Genomic DNA, 15,216 nt, shown 5'->3' on the forward strand with positions numbered 1-15,216 from the left:
TGTGAGAGAGAGATAGAGGAGAGGAGAGGAGAAACACCCAAGGCCAGCGAGTGAGCCGATCAGCATGAGTCATCAGTACATAAGCTGACATACTGTACTCGAACGCAAATTACACCCGAAGGGACAAAATCGTATTTCTCTAACATGCTATAAAACATAATAAAGCAGTGCAAATGAAAAATAATGAAGTGCTGGCAATAGTTTATTTAATTATTTTTTTCTCAAACACCACGCAAAACCAATGCCTGCAAACTGGGTTTCGTTTGTAAGTCTTTGCAAGCCTGTAAGTCTTAAATTGAAAATGTTTAGAGAGAAGTGGCCAGGTCACAACTTACATCAGATTACTATTCATTACTATACAAATGAGCAGCTATAAATAAAAAAAATAAAACAATTTCCTCAGTCAGGTATGCTGTTCTGATGAGCGAGGACTTTTTCTTCCATCCCTGAGGCCGAGACGGAAAATTCGCCAGCAAGTAAAAAAAAAATAAAACACCCCGACAAACACTCACACTTTAAAGCGTTTCAGCAGCACACACTCCTGTGTGTACGTGACCTGAGGGAGCGAAATAGATCGGGAGAGAGAGAAGAGAGAGACAGACGCAGAGCGAGGGAGAGAAAGAGGGAGAGAGATGAAATGGTTGCATCCATACATTAAAAATAAAACGTGAAATTCCCAAAAGCTGGAGAAAGCGCATCAGTGATGCTGTGTGTATACCAGAAATGTGCAACGCTTTGGAAGAAAAAAGCTTTGGATAGAGGAAAACAAAGGGTTTCCAATGTATGTGCATGTGTGTGTGTGTGTGTGTGTGTGTGTGTGTGTCTCATGGGTCATAGTATGTTCCAGCTAGGCATCTCAATCCAAACACCCCCCCTCCTCCAAGCACACTGATTTAGTCCGCCTACTTCTCATCTTTCTCCTTCTCTATCATTCTGCTACTTCTGGAATGAACCAGCTGTTGTTGGGTGTAGATTTGCACTCTCTCTCTCTCTCTCTCTCTCTCTCTCTCCATCTCTTTCTCTCTCTCAATCGAGCAGATGCAACTGGCGACTCATGCTGTGAAGCGCAAAGTTCACCCCCTCCCAAAAAAAAAATCATCTTCAGCTCGGCTGTCTTCCGGCATTCAAACCGAGAACCTCTGAAGAACTTCCTGCTCTCTTTGCCATTCGACTGCAGTTTATCCGAAATCTATTTATATCTGATGATTTAGTTGCGGTATCCCAAGAGCGTTCTGTGCACCGGGAGTTGAAGCCGCCGACGCCGCCTGACACTTCAATCTGAGGAGATTCTATCATCAGCTGCTGCCTGGGATGACTAACAAATCCCGTCAAGTTAACTCACGTAAGCATGACGGCTGATGCTAGCGATGAAGATAGCACTGAAGTACTCGACGAGTGGGTTAAGGTGATATGTGGGCCGGTCTGGTGCAGTTTAACAACAACAAAAAAAAACAAACAAAAAAAAAACATAATTTAAAATCACACACTCTGGTGCTTGTGATATTTCTCACTTCACTTTTTCACGTCTTTGTCATGTTTCTATGATTTATAATTACACTCTTGGTGTCAACCAAATGAGGATGGGTTCAACTTTTGAATCTGGTTCCTCTGCAGGTTCCTCTCACACCGTCTCAGGGACTTTTTCCTTGCCAGAGTCGCCTGAGGCTTGCTCATCGCGGATAAACACACATAATTCGCAGATATTTTGATTTTTTTGTTCCCTAATTCTAACATTCGGTAAATGTGCTTTGAGACAATGTCCATTGTTAAAAGCACTATAGAAAGAAACTTAAATTGAATTGAAAGTACCACAATGCTTTTAATCTAGAAGCATTTCCTGACACTGGTATACTAGTTCCCCTTGTATTTCTGAGGTAGAAATATATCCACTTTAATGATGCACAAAAAAAACTTCTTTTCAAACTGTAATTTCTTTCGTCATTTTTTTTTTTAAGTAATCTCATTTCCTGGCATTACAGAATGTCCTGGCACCGGCATTTCACCAGCTGATGGAATCCACCTGAGGCTCAAGATGGCATTGTCAATTAACTCCGAGCTTTCAAATGTTTGGATTGGATTCCAGTTTGGATAAAACCATCTGCCAAAAGAGATGTTTGTTTTCTCGCCAAAAAAAAAAAAAAAAAAAAAACCTGGCCAAATTTGGTTAATTCACAACTTCGGGTCTTATACCGGGTCGTTACGAGTCAACTGCCTTCCATAAGTGATAGGTTTTCAATTGGGTCCAATCCCATGTCAGTCTGATGCGGAATTACTGTTTAGCTAATGATAATCCAGCATTTATATTACTTTCCAACCAAATTGATTGTCTATTTATATGATTCTTTTTTTTAATACAATTTACCTTTGCCTTGTGTTCTACTTTATATTGAATTGAGTGAATTGTAAAATCAGTCTCTCAAACAAGGCTTTTTTTATCAACCATAAACACACGATAATAAACCATACACTCATCATTGACCCGCACTGCAGGTTAAATCAAGCCTGAGACTAACATTGTGTTCTGGTGGAGAGAGTCTTCTGTTCTCGAATAAATTGACTGGAGTCAAAAGGCTTCAAACAAACGCACACGTGCGCCAACACGTCTACAGAGAATTACAGATAAAAACAATAGAAACAAGTTAGAAGTGGCTGTTAAAGTGTACAGCGTGACAATACAAGTGCTTCTGGAGAGCCAGATGTTTTACATTGGTTCTGTGTGTCGCTGTGTGTGTGTGTGTGTGTGTGTGTGTGTGTGTGTGTGTGTGTGTGTGTGTTGTTTTCCCTAGCGGAGAGGTGAGCAGCTTATCACACAGTGAAGTGAGAGATTAGCGAGCATTCACTTGCTCGCCGGAAACACATGCCAGATGGATGCTGGCCCATAACCTTCTTCCTGGTGTGTGTGTGTCTGTGTGTGTGTGTTTGTGTGTGTGTGTGTGTGTGTTTAAATAGATGAGAAATAAATGAATACTAGTAAAAACCCAACAAAAGAAATGACTTGATTGACAGACAGACAGAAAAGATAGATAAATAGATAGATTCATTCTCTAGAATCCTTTACCCCCTCTTAGATAGATAGATAGATAGATAGATAGATAGATAGATAGATAGATAGATAGATAGATAGATAGATAGATAGATAGATAGATAGATAGATAGATAGATTCCTCACATTTCAACATGAATGATTTTGTTCAATAGTTTTAAGGTTGAAGGTGCCCAGTTCTAAGCCCTGAGGTCTTCCCCCATGTAAGCACTTTAGTTCACACTTTCCTCGAGCTGTGAAACAGTGGGGCACGTGAGCGTTCGAGACTTTAAAAGTGTAAATGTGCGGGACAGTTTTCAAGGACCTCCTTACTTCCTGGATTTATTCTCTCACTCATCACTGATACTGGCAAGGAGTTGCTTTACTTAAGACTTCCTTTTCCATCTTCTGAAAGACACATTAGCACGTCATTAACACCTTCACCAAAAATAGTCATGCTAACAATTTCATCCTGTGGCAAATTCAGCTGACTTTCCTCATGCTTTGAGATCAGCCTTTGTGTAAAAGATTGCAGTTTTCTGCTGGTCTAAATCAGTAAAAACACACTCTCAGCACTTTTAGAATCTGAAAATTACATGAGGCACTAAGAACTTTTTTTGATGGGTCTAAAGTGAAGCATTTAAATATATAACCTCCGGTTACTTGCTAAAAATCCGTCTTCGGATTTTTGGGTGGCCCAGCCCAGAGGTGGAATGATACTAAACTGGACTGATGGAAAAAAAGATTCCGGCGTTCCTGTAATATTACGACATTTAGCTATATTCTCTGGTTTTTTGTTCATTTTTAGCTATTGCATGTGTGTCCTGAGGCACAGTGGGTCTGTGGAACATCACGACAAACTACATGCAGAACAATAATTAGACTAAATTAATGCGGTTCTGAGGGACACAGACTTCCGGGATTGTTGCCTACACAGCATGGTGACGTTAAATAAGCAAACAAGGACTAAACCTCCCGCGATGAACTACTGTATTTGGATTCATGAGTGTGTATGATGTACACTATTGCACTGATCACTCATGTGAAAGACAGACAGACAGACAGATCGATAGATAGATATCGTGGAAGGGTTGGAAACAGACAGATGGACAGACATGCAGATGGATAGACAGACGGACAGATGGACAGACAGTCAAACAGATAGATAGATAGATAGATAGATAGATAGATAGATAGATAGATAGATAGATAGATAGATAGATAGATTAGATAGAGTGGAAGGTTGGGAAACAGACAGACAGACAGACAGACAGATAAAGTGGAAGGTTGGGAAACAGACAGACAGACGGACAGCAGACGGAAGCAGTACAGTGACAGTTAACAGCGCGCGCACAACAAACTCCCATCCTTTGTTCTCGAGTCTGGAACGTAACCGAATTACGCGCGTGCAATGATCTGATTTTAACACGTAGCCAATCAAATTCTGAAGACACGCGCGCGCGCGCACACACACACACAGGGGGAGCGAAAGAGGGGTGGGGAGGGAGAGAGAGAGAGAGAGAGAGAGAGAGAGAGAGAGATGTGCATTCCTGCGCGTGTTTGTCTCCTCCCCGAAGCCGTGCACTGTGCGCGAGCCATCAGGGTCACATGCTTGTCATGAACTATCCCACAACCCAACAGCGCAAGATCGCGCGTGCAAAAAAAAAAAAAAACACACGCGCACGTGTTTAACACATTTTCACGTGAGTACAGTGAGCTTTATGCACGCATGTAAATACTGTAAGCAGAAGCAATCTTTAGCGCGCGTGAGATATGGGCGGTGCACACTGGACCCCAATGCTTTCAGGGTTTATTGTTGCACGCGTGCTCATAGCGCACTACCGAAAAACAGCACGCGTTACTTACAAAGATTATAGAAAAAAAGAACACCAGACCTTGTGGGTACATTCATTTTTAGCTCTCCCTCTCCTCACACCGCGCGCGCACACACGCACACACACACACACATACAGTACAAACGCGTCGCGCCCAATGCAGTTCCGCGCTCGAGCCCTAAAAAACCCGGACCGTCCGAGCACGAGGTGTGCAATGAACAGAGCGGCGGACAGGATTCCCGCGTTGCTGTAATCCGGATCTCATCACGATCCTGCAATGCACGTGCTTGGAAAAGCGAATCCGCATGCACTCACATCCGCTCGGCTGCGCTCAGCAGTCCGCCTTCCACCATCACACTGGGGAGGAAATCCAGACTGTAGCACGAAGACATCGATGTTCTCTCCCCTGTTCCGCAAGCGTATAGTCTGCAGACGCGTGCCGCCGAGCTCGCGCCTTGTCCCGGTACCTTTCCTTCCCGTTCCGGTTCAACCCTGGTGTGTCCAGTCCTGTCCCAGAAGCCTGACAGTGTGTGGGGCTGAGCAGCGAGACGGAAAGGGACAGGTGCAGCCGCACACTCACTGCACTCAGTGCACGCACATACTCTTAACACGCACACACATTCTCACGTGTTTACACACTCCTCCTTCTCCTCCTCCTTTTCTTCACTCCTTTATCCCCTCTCAGATAGATAGATAGATAGATAGATAGATAGATAGATAGATAGATAGATAGATAGATAGATAGATAGATAGATAGATAGATAGATAGATTCTCTAGAATCCTCTACCCCCTCTTAGATAGATAGATAGATAGATAGATAGATAGATAGATAGATAGATAGATAGATAGATAGATAGATAGATAGATTCATTCTCTAGACTTCTTTACCCAACTCTTAGATAGATAGATAGATAGATAGATAGATAGATAGATAGATAGATAGATAGATAGATAGATAGATAGATAGACAGACAGACAGACAGATACAAAAATAGATAGATAGATAGATAGATAGATAGATAGATAGATAGATAGATAGATAGATAGATAGATAGATAGATAGATAGATTCATTCTCTACACTTTTTTACCCCCATCTTATCTAGATAGATAGATAGATAGATAGATAGATAGATAGATAGATAGATAGATAGATTGATTGATTGATTGATTGATTGATTGAACAAAACCCCATCATGTCTTGTTGCTCAGAAAGTCCTGTTTCCTATTATTAGAAAACCCCGTGCCGGGTCCAACACTGACACATGCGCTCTGTTTAATACTTAAACAATACCGAATCAATAACGTAATATAAACCTGTGCTTTGTCTTGAAGCCTGAACTGCTGTCAACACTTTCTGACCAACACTGAACTTATATCATTCTCACTGAAGAGATCATGTAAAAGTGTAGAATATGACACTATTAAACCCTCACACTTAAAGAATCTACTAGATAATCTACTAATAATGTAATAACCGTTTATAAAGGACACAGTGTGGACACTACATTTTGTCTTTACTGAAGTCTAGTCATGTTCATTAGCGTCTCACTGTGGTGAGCTTCTACTAAGTATCCATTTCACAATGTAGATGTGAATGTGACCATATCCACACTGTTCTAATCATTTTACAGCACAGATTTTACTTTCAATAAAATAATAGATAGATAGATAGATAGATAGATAGATAGATAGATAGATAGATAGATAGATAGATAGATAGATAGATAGATAGATAGAGCAGCCATCAAATGAATAGATAGATAATAAATTATGTTCTCATTTATTTCTGCACTCCATCATCAGGCTCCATCACGTGACCATGGACTGGATGAGCTACTTTGCTTTTGTTTCTCTCCCTCTTCTGTACCTCCTGGGGGCAACCCTTCTTTCCTTCAGCTTCTCTAGCAGGAAGTGGGTCATGGGAAACACACACACACATATAAAGGAAGACTGTGCAACATCCTTCTACAACCCACAGCTATCTAACCGTCTACTGTTTAACTGAATGTTTACGAAGCCTAATCTAATCTAATGCTGTGAAGCCCGCATCATTTACTATACACCGGAATTGTACTCGATATTTCGATTACTGATTTGCGGCATCAAACCGCTAGTTATTTGTTATGATACGTTAAATGATCTAGCACTGTATTCGTGTTGTTTTGCCCATCAATGTCCGGGATGCGTTCTGCAAACATGAAAATCGATGGCTAGTTATTGATCGTCTGGCTCTTGAATTTTCACAGAGTGTCCTTTTAATCTGTCTCATTCTCACTCCGGTCAATTCTACGCCAAAAAAAATAAAAATCCACTTTCCATGAACACGCCGGTACCAGAGAGCCACCACTTAACCCTCGACCGCTCCGTACTGTAGGGTCTGTACTCCCCCAGAAAATCTCCATGCAAATGTATTAAGTGTATATTTGTAGACACGTAATGCGTGCTTAGCTTTCTGTAAATATAAGGGGATTTATTTTGTTCGTAAGTAAGCTGTGTTGTTCTGCTGTCTTTAGACCAAAGGATTTCCTATACACTCAAGCCTAACGGCGCTTACAATAATTGTACTTCGGAGGCTTTGGGGCGCGTTTCACAAATGCACACGCTGTACAAATGAGAAAACTCATAACATGCCCTTCGGAACGAACACTAGCTATTCCAACAGTCATTTTAACAAACGGTTAAAGCTGTAGCTTGTGGAGAAAAATCGTTATTACACCCGCGGACTCGGGAAAATCGGTCAAATGGCACGGCTTCTATGCAAATCGGTGTGGAGGCGTGGCCTCTATACATGTGACTATCAGTTGACAGAGCATCGCCTTTATACATCTGCAGGAAAAAAGAGTGGTTCATGAGGTATCACAGTGCATCTTATTGCCATATATCAAGGCATCACAAAACGTTTTTGTCATCGATAACTTATTGAACAAGGTAAGAATGTGAGCAGGTAAGTATGTCCTCAGTTTTCCCAAAAGGACTTGGGGATCAATACTCACTGATATTTGTCCTTAGGCTAAATTACATGTTTTCCTCAGGCTTATGCGCAAACCTACGTGAGAGACAGCGGCTACATATATAAAATCTAACCGTATGCGTCTTGAGAACCTTCGAGTTGCCGAAAAATCCCCGGAACGTTTTTTTGCGCCTGAAAGTCTAAAGCGCAATGTTTCTGCAGCGAGCCTCTTCTCTTGCGAGTACAAACTGCCTCTATTAGCAGCATTAACGCATCGATATCCAGACCTGCCTTTTAACGAGCTCGGCGCCGAAGAAACACGGGTGCCGTGGATAATTTTATAAATGCGTGTGTACGTATTTGGTCTTTGAAACTCCTGGATTGCGAGCTTAATCTAGCATGCTATTGCCAGGATGCTTCACAAATGCTTAATTTAACTCTTGGACGGATTGTTAATATGTCACGCAAGTGCTGTATTTTCACAGCAGGATAATGGAGCAAAAAAAAATATATATATACAGCTCTTGAAGGAATGAAACAGGGCTCTCGAGGAAGAAGCTAGAGAGAAATGAGCACGATGGGAGAATATAGGGCGCTTTCCTTAGCTGCCATTTATTATTTAACCTGAGCACAGCGCCCTCATAGAATATGTCTCTGTGAGTGAGGGTGCGTATTATCATAAATCAGCTTCGTCTGCAGGGAGCCAGGACCTTTAGTATATATTGGCGGTAATGGGTGAAACGGTATGATAAGCACAGCGGTTTCTGGTATGTCGCTATATATTGCGCGCTAACAATTTCCTACTGTCAAACGGAGCAACATTACATTTTTACATTACATAGTAGCTACAAAGTTTCAATTAACAGGGTCTTCGCACCTCGGCACCTGCCGGGGTTAACGGTAAATAAAGTCTGCGCTATTTCGATACTGCCTGTCGGTGAACTACGGCAATAAAAAAAAAAATCACGCCATATTTTCCGCGTCGAATGAATGTTTGTGTGTTGAACTGTATTTCCAGTAGATAACGGCCCCCTTTCAATGAATTCCAAGCATATTTTTTTCAAAGATAATTGAATTTGAGTTTTTTTTGGGGGGTTGCCATCTGCTCCCTTTCTCCTCCCTCACGGTCAACGTGACGAGAGTAAAAATCCTCTTCGGAGAAATGCAATTTTTTTTATGACATTTTTATAGAGTCAGCATAAATCCTGATTCCAGTAACCACTCGATTGTTCTGTTATTAGAGTGGCTTTAATGTAGATTTATGGCTGGTTTGCGTAGCCATTCCAACAACTGTCGATACTCGAAGGTCCTAGAACAATGTTTAAAAACGATCACAATTAACCTCAATGGGTTTTGGACGTTGTATATTACACAGGTAGTTCAATTTTGAAGTATACACATATAGCGTGACCGTTTCCGATTTCCCTATCACATTACACCGCTAATTAGCATTAATCCTCTTGTGTTGTTCAATATACACTTCCCGACATTAGCTTTGACACACCCCTCCCTCCATCTTCCTTCATCACTCTCTCTGCTTTCTGTTTCAGGGTCTATGAAGGCTGAGGCTGAAAGCTGTTTGTCGCTGCTGTAATCCTTTTATACACACAAGACAATGGAATTCAGCCCCCCCACGGGTCATGCTCCCATTCTGTCCCTCATTCCTTTCTCTCTACCTCTTTTGTCTCTCCTCTCGCACGGTTCAAAGGTCACCCTCTTGGCATTGTTAGCGCTGCCCTCCCTCTCATTTTCTAGAGACGCTGGCTCTTTGTAGAGCTGCTATAGGCAAAAGCCCCACCCTGCCTCTCTAGCCATCTTTCTATCCCTCATTCCCCTTGCACTCTCTCTACCCTGCCTCTCTATCCATCTTTCTATCCCTCATTCCCCTTGCACTCTCTCTTTCTCTCTCTCACACACCATCTCCCCTGGGCCTGGTCCCAGCTGGCCTGTAACACGTATTGATTGACCATGTAGGAGGAGCCTGCGAGGGCAAGCCTGAGAGAAAGAGAGGGAACAAGACGGAGGGTGAGGAAATGAGAGCAAAAGAGAAAGAGAGAGAGACAGGAGAGAGAGAGAGAGAAAGAGAGAGAGAGAGAGAGAGCCAGCAGGCTTCAGGCTGCAAAGCACAGGGACGAAAATAGCACACCCAGAAGTTCAGCTAGGAGACTGAGAAGCAGCGAGAGAGAGGAAATATGTGTGTGTGTGTGTGTGTGTGTGTGTGTGTGTGTGTGTGTGTGTGTGTGTGTGTGTGTGTGTGTGTGTGTTTTACAGTGTTGCCACAATCACATTCATATCTATGATTGTAATTTGCTTTGCAATCTTGGGGGCCAAGCAAATGTCTGAACAGAAAGAAGGAGGAGAGGATACGAGGACGCCTTATGGTATCTGATTTGCTATATCAATCAATTTATTAATAATCTGTGGACAATTAATGGACAGGACTAGAAGCGGGACAGTATGTGGACACTCCAGAGATTAAGGGGGCAGATCTAGTTGGCGAGTCTTGAAGAACAAGGCTAAGTGTATGATCAAAGGGGTGGGGCTTATACAATCGAGAAGATTAATGTATAAAATCCATAATTCATGTCCTTCATTAATTCCTGCTGAGAAATTATGATTTGGGAGGCATGATTCCAGAATTTAGATACAAACTCCACTGGAAGGATATGGTCGGGCACATGTACCTGTTTACAGGATGCATTTACAGTGTGTATGTGTATAGACCCGTCTGTGTGTGCGTGACTAGACACATTGTGTGGACCTGCTGGTAACATTCAGTCTGAAAGTCCTCTATATATCTATATAAATTTGTGTGTGCACGCTCATGCATATTTAATGAACTCATGGATTATGCAAAGCAGCCTGCAGACTCATTTGGGCTTCAGAAGAAACACAATGGATTCAGAAAGCTCGACCTAGAACAAGTTTCATTTATCTTTCTCACTTATAGACGTGTGCGGTCATACACGCAAACATATATATATATATATATTCATCTAAAAAACATGTATACACATCCTCTAAAAGGATTCCCGATACTCACCTACACACACACACACACACACACGTGTGAGATTGATAGGGTACTACAATAATGAGATTATAATCAATGACCTGCAAGCGCACACATCAGCATGCGGTGTGATGAGATTAATATCTGATCCACGAACCCATACTCACAAGCACACACACACACACACACACACACACACACACACACACACACACACACATCATGATCCAATAAAGAATTTTGAACGATTGCTCAGTCTGTGTAATAGACATCCATTTTGTATTGGCTGTCACTAGCCAGAACACGTATGGCACATACTACACAACACACACACTCAGACAGGTGTGATGGATTTAATGGAATTTTTTTTTCATCCCAATCCCTTTTTTTCCCCATTATTTATTTTCTTAGCGGAGTTGCATCAGCTGGCGTGGCTCCCGAACAAATCGAGCCATCGGAGTCGGTTTAGTGCGAACAACACGTTCTTATCTTTTTCAAGACTTGAAATATCGGGATGTTTTCTCGGTTCGTATTTTCAATTTGCTTTTAAAACTTTTCACAGCATCACTATTATTCTTAAATAAAGAACTCGTCCGTGTGTGTACAGTGTATCCTTCCATGCTGTGGGGTTTATATACAGTATATGGACAAAAGTTTGTGGACACCTCAAAGTAAGATTTCTATGTGCTTTTTGATCGTCATATTCCACATTTAGTCCTTGTTATCTGTTATTATAACTTTCAATCCTCTGGAAAGGCGAAAACGCTAGATTTTGGAGTGTGTTTGGTGAGATTTGTGCTAATTCAACCACAAGGGTTTTAATATAGTCTGGTACTGATGTAGGTTGAGGTGAGAAGACCTTGGGTGCAGTCAACTTTCCAATTCATCCCAAATGGTGTTGAGCTCTATAGCAGGAGATTTTAAGCATATGTACAGTCTCCAAATTTGTGGTAACAGTTTGAGAAAGAACCACATATGGCTGGAAAAGTCAGTCCATATAGTATATATTAAGTACAAACTCACTTATCATCTCAGTTGTATATACTGCAGCACAACACAGCTGGACTATCACACTATCCTCCAGTGGTGTTCAGTATAAGCCCATTACTCAGCCAAATGACCATAAACATTTATAGATCATGTATAATAATCCTACACAACATATTAAGCCCTAATAGACTGTCATTTTAAGCACATTACTGCTTCTCACTTGTTCCGTTCTAATGAAAGATATCAATTTTCTTGTCATTAAGTGTAAATATATAGGAAAAGATGGGTGGGTTGTTCAGCTTCTTCTCTTTTTTCCGTCCTGTAATTTGTACACGGGTCAAAGAAGACGACATAAATGTGATACAACTCCACTATTTATTCATCAGACGGCAGGATGGAAAAATATATAAACGGCAAAGGAAGCAAACGCACGAGTCGGCTCTTATTTGTATTTATGCGTGTTAATGCTTTCACAGTATAAATTATTTTAAAAAAATGTTATACCCTGAACTGAAAAGTCTAAAAATACTTTCATTATTTCAGATAAATTAAATCAAAAGAAAAGTTGTTTTTGTGTTTTTTTTTAATAAACCACAAATTTATATTATTAAAGATATAAAAAAAACAGTGACAAAAATTTATATCAACCATTTTATTTTTTCCACCATTTTGTTTTTCATATACTCTATAACAATCCAACATTACATTAACGTGGAACCAAATATGCACACATATGTATAAATGTATAATGAATAACGAATATAGGGACTTATTTTAAGTATGAAATGTTAATCATTAATGAAAAAAAAATGTGGTTCAGTCTCAAATCAGAAATCAGTCTGAACAGAAACCCCCTAAAAATAAAATAAATATAAAGAAATAAAGAAAGAAAGAAATAAAAACCCAGTGAGATTTCAACTGGAGCGACTTTCGGCCCAGTGCAGTCGACCGTAACTGGTTTAAGTGGATCAGCCTTAGGCGAGAAAGCGACAGAGGCTATGTCTCTAGATGTTTTACATTCGTTAGCAAGACGAGACGCTTTCTTTCCTTTTCTTTCCTTTCTTGTTCTCTGCCTGTTTTCTTTTCTCCCTGCCTCCATAAACCTTCCGTGTCTCTGTATCTCATCAGCTAACCCAACGTTCTCTCTCTTTTCTCTCTTGGGCTCTCCTCATTAGTGAAAAACCTAGGGAGCAGCAGTCACAGATTCTCATTTATTTTCATTTTCCAAACTTGTGAAGCTTCACTGAGCCTTCAGTTTTACTGCATTCATTCTGCTGGAAACACACACACACACACACACACACACACACACACACACACACAAAACCAAAATGTGCTGCAACCACATATTCACCATATATCCTCATGCCTGCTTCTCTCACCATGTTTGGTTTTCTCTTCTCGTCCCACATATACACGACAGCATGCTAAGATAATATGCACTTATTGAAACATAACCGCTGGTGCTTTGCTTCACCACAATGGCAGGGTTTACAAGCCACTAAATACAGACTACAAATCCCAACATCTATAACAGAGGGTTTTACAAGGCTCATAAGGATGGAAATGTAGTTTTTCATGCCCGGGAGGTAGAAATTACTGAAAAGGATTAGAACTAACATCTGTCGTTACTCCTGACCTGTGCGCTGCGAAGTGCTTTTCACATACAGAATAGACAAGATTATAACAAACGGGGCAATATGCCACATGTTCTGCCTGCACTGTTAGTTACACATCTTAAAATCAATTATAATTAGAGTCACAGAGCCTGCAGGCATCTACAGCAAATCAATTCCTAATAGTGATAAGGGGACGTGCAGAAATCAATTGGCCTATTGGTATTGGAATAGTATTTTGTGTCATAGAGGCTTAAGGTGAAGAGAAAGGCCACATACATTAATCATTAATCATGTGCCATGTGTGAATGCTTTAGAAAAGATCTGTTTAAAACATCCGATCGTTTTGAGACGATAGCTTACACATGGACAGGAAAGAGTCTTCTACACATACCATCAAACACACCTACACACTGTGGTAGGCACGGCCCAGCACTGTTTGACATGCGTATCTTTCCTAGAGGGGGTTGATTTATAAATCCAGGGTGTATGTATGTGTGTGCGTGTGTGTGAAATGTCAGGAGGTGTTGGCTATAGTCATCGGGGAGATTCATGGTCCTGTGGGGCATATTTAAAAGCCATTTAGTAAGAACGCACTCAATGAGCTGGAAGCCATAAATCCAGTCTTTAAACCAACATGCCCTCATTCAAGCCAACACAACTGTCCTGTTCCAGTCCAGTGCATCATTCCAATACCTCTATACCCCATTACACTCCAATAAACTACATTCTAACACCCCTATACTTCATTACACTTCAATAAACTACATTCTAACACAAATATACCTCATTACACTCTAATAAACTATATTGTATCATTCATATACCCTAATACACTTCAGTAAACTACATTCTAACACTCCTATACTCCATTACACTCCTATAAACTATATACTAACACTCCTATACTCCATTACACTCCTATAAACTATATACTAACACTCCTATACTCCATTACACTCCTATAAACTATATACTAACACTCCTATACTCCATTACACTCATATGAACTATATACTAACACTCCTATACTCCATTACACTCCAATAAACTATATTCTAACACCCTATACCCCATTACACTCCTATAAAATATATTGTATCATTCATATAACCCAACACACTTCAACAAACTACATTCTAACACCTCTATACTCCATTACACTCCTATAAACTACATTCTTACACCCCTATTCCTTATTACACTCCAATAAACTACATTCTAACATGCATATACCCCATTACACTCCACAAAACTACATTCTAACACGATATACCCCATTACACTCCAATAAACTATATTGTATCATTCAAATACCCCATTACACTCCTATAAACTACATTCTAACACTCCTATACCCTAATACACTCCAATAAATTACATTCTTACACCCCTATACCCAATACACTCCAATAAACTACATTTTAACACCCCTATACCCTATTGCACTTCAATAAACTATATTGTATTATTCATATACCCTAATACACTCCAATAAACTACATTCTAAAACCCCTATACCCCGATACACTCCAATAAACTATATTTTTACAAGCCAATAAATTACTAAAAATACAATAAACTACATTGTGACACTCATATACCCCATTACACTTTAATAAACTATATTGTGACACCCATATACCCAATACACTCCAATAAACTACATTGTAACACCCCTATTTTCTATTACACTCCAATGAACTACAATCTAACACTTCTATGCGCCAATACACTCCAAATAACTATATTCTAACACTCATATAGGCTAATCCACTACTAAAAAC

The 15,216-nt window shown here is 40.5% G+C and overlaps 1 protein-coding gene across 21 annotated transcripts in view; it reads right to left on the reverse strand.

Annotated features, from left to right (window-relative positions):
• The window catches only part of celf2 (cugbp, Elav-like family member 2), a 171,896-nt gene that overhangs the window by 90,637 nt on the left and 66,043 nt on the right, over positions 1-15,216 (reverse strand). Inside the window, exon 1 of one of the 21 annotated variants that reach the window (XM_046873351.1) lies at positions 5,173-5,441. The exons of the other annotated variants lie outside the window; for them this stretch is intronic. Coding sequence (XP_046729307.1) covers positions 5,173-5,249 — 77 coding nt within the window. The 5' untranslated portion in view covers positions 5,250-5,441. Of the gene's footprint in view, positions 1-5,172; positions 5,442-15,216 lie in introns of those variants that run through there. 21 annotated transcript variants of the gene reach the window in all.

Source organism: Silurus meridionalis, chromosome 18 (assembly GCF_014805685.1).
Source record: "Silurus meridionalis isolate SWU-2019-XX chromosome 18, ASM1480568v1, whole genome shotgun sequence".
Taxonomy (NCBI): domain Eukaryota; kingdom Metazoa; phylum Chordata; class Actinopteri; order Siluriformes; family Siluridae; genus Silurus; species Silurus meridionalis.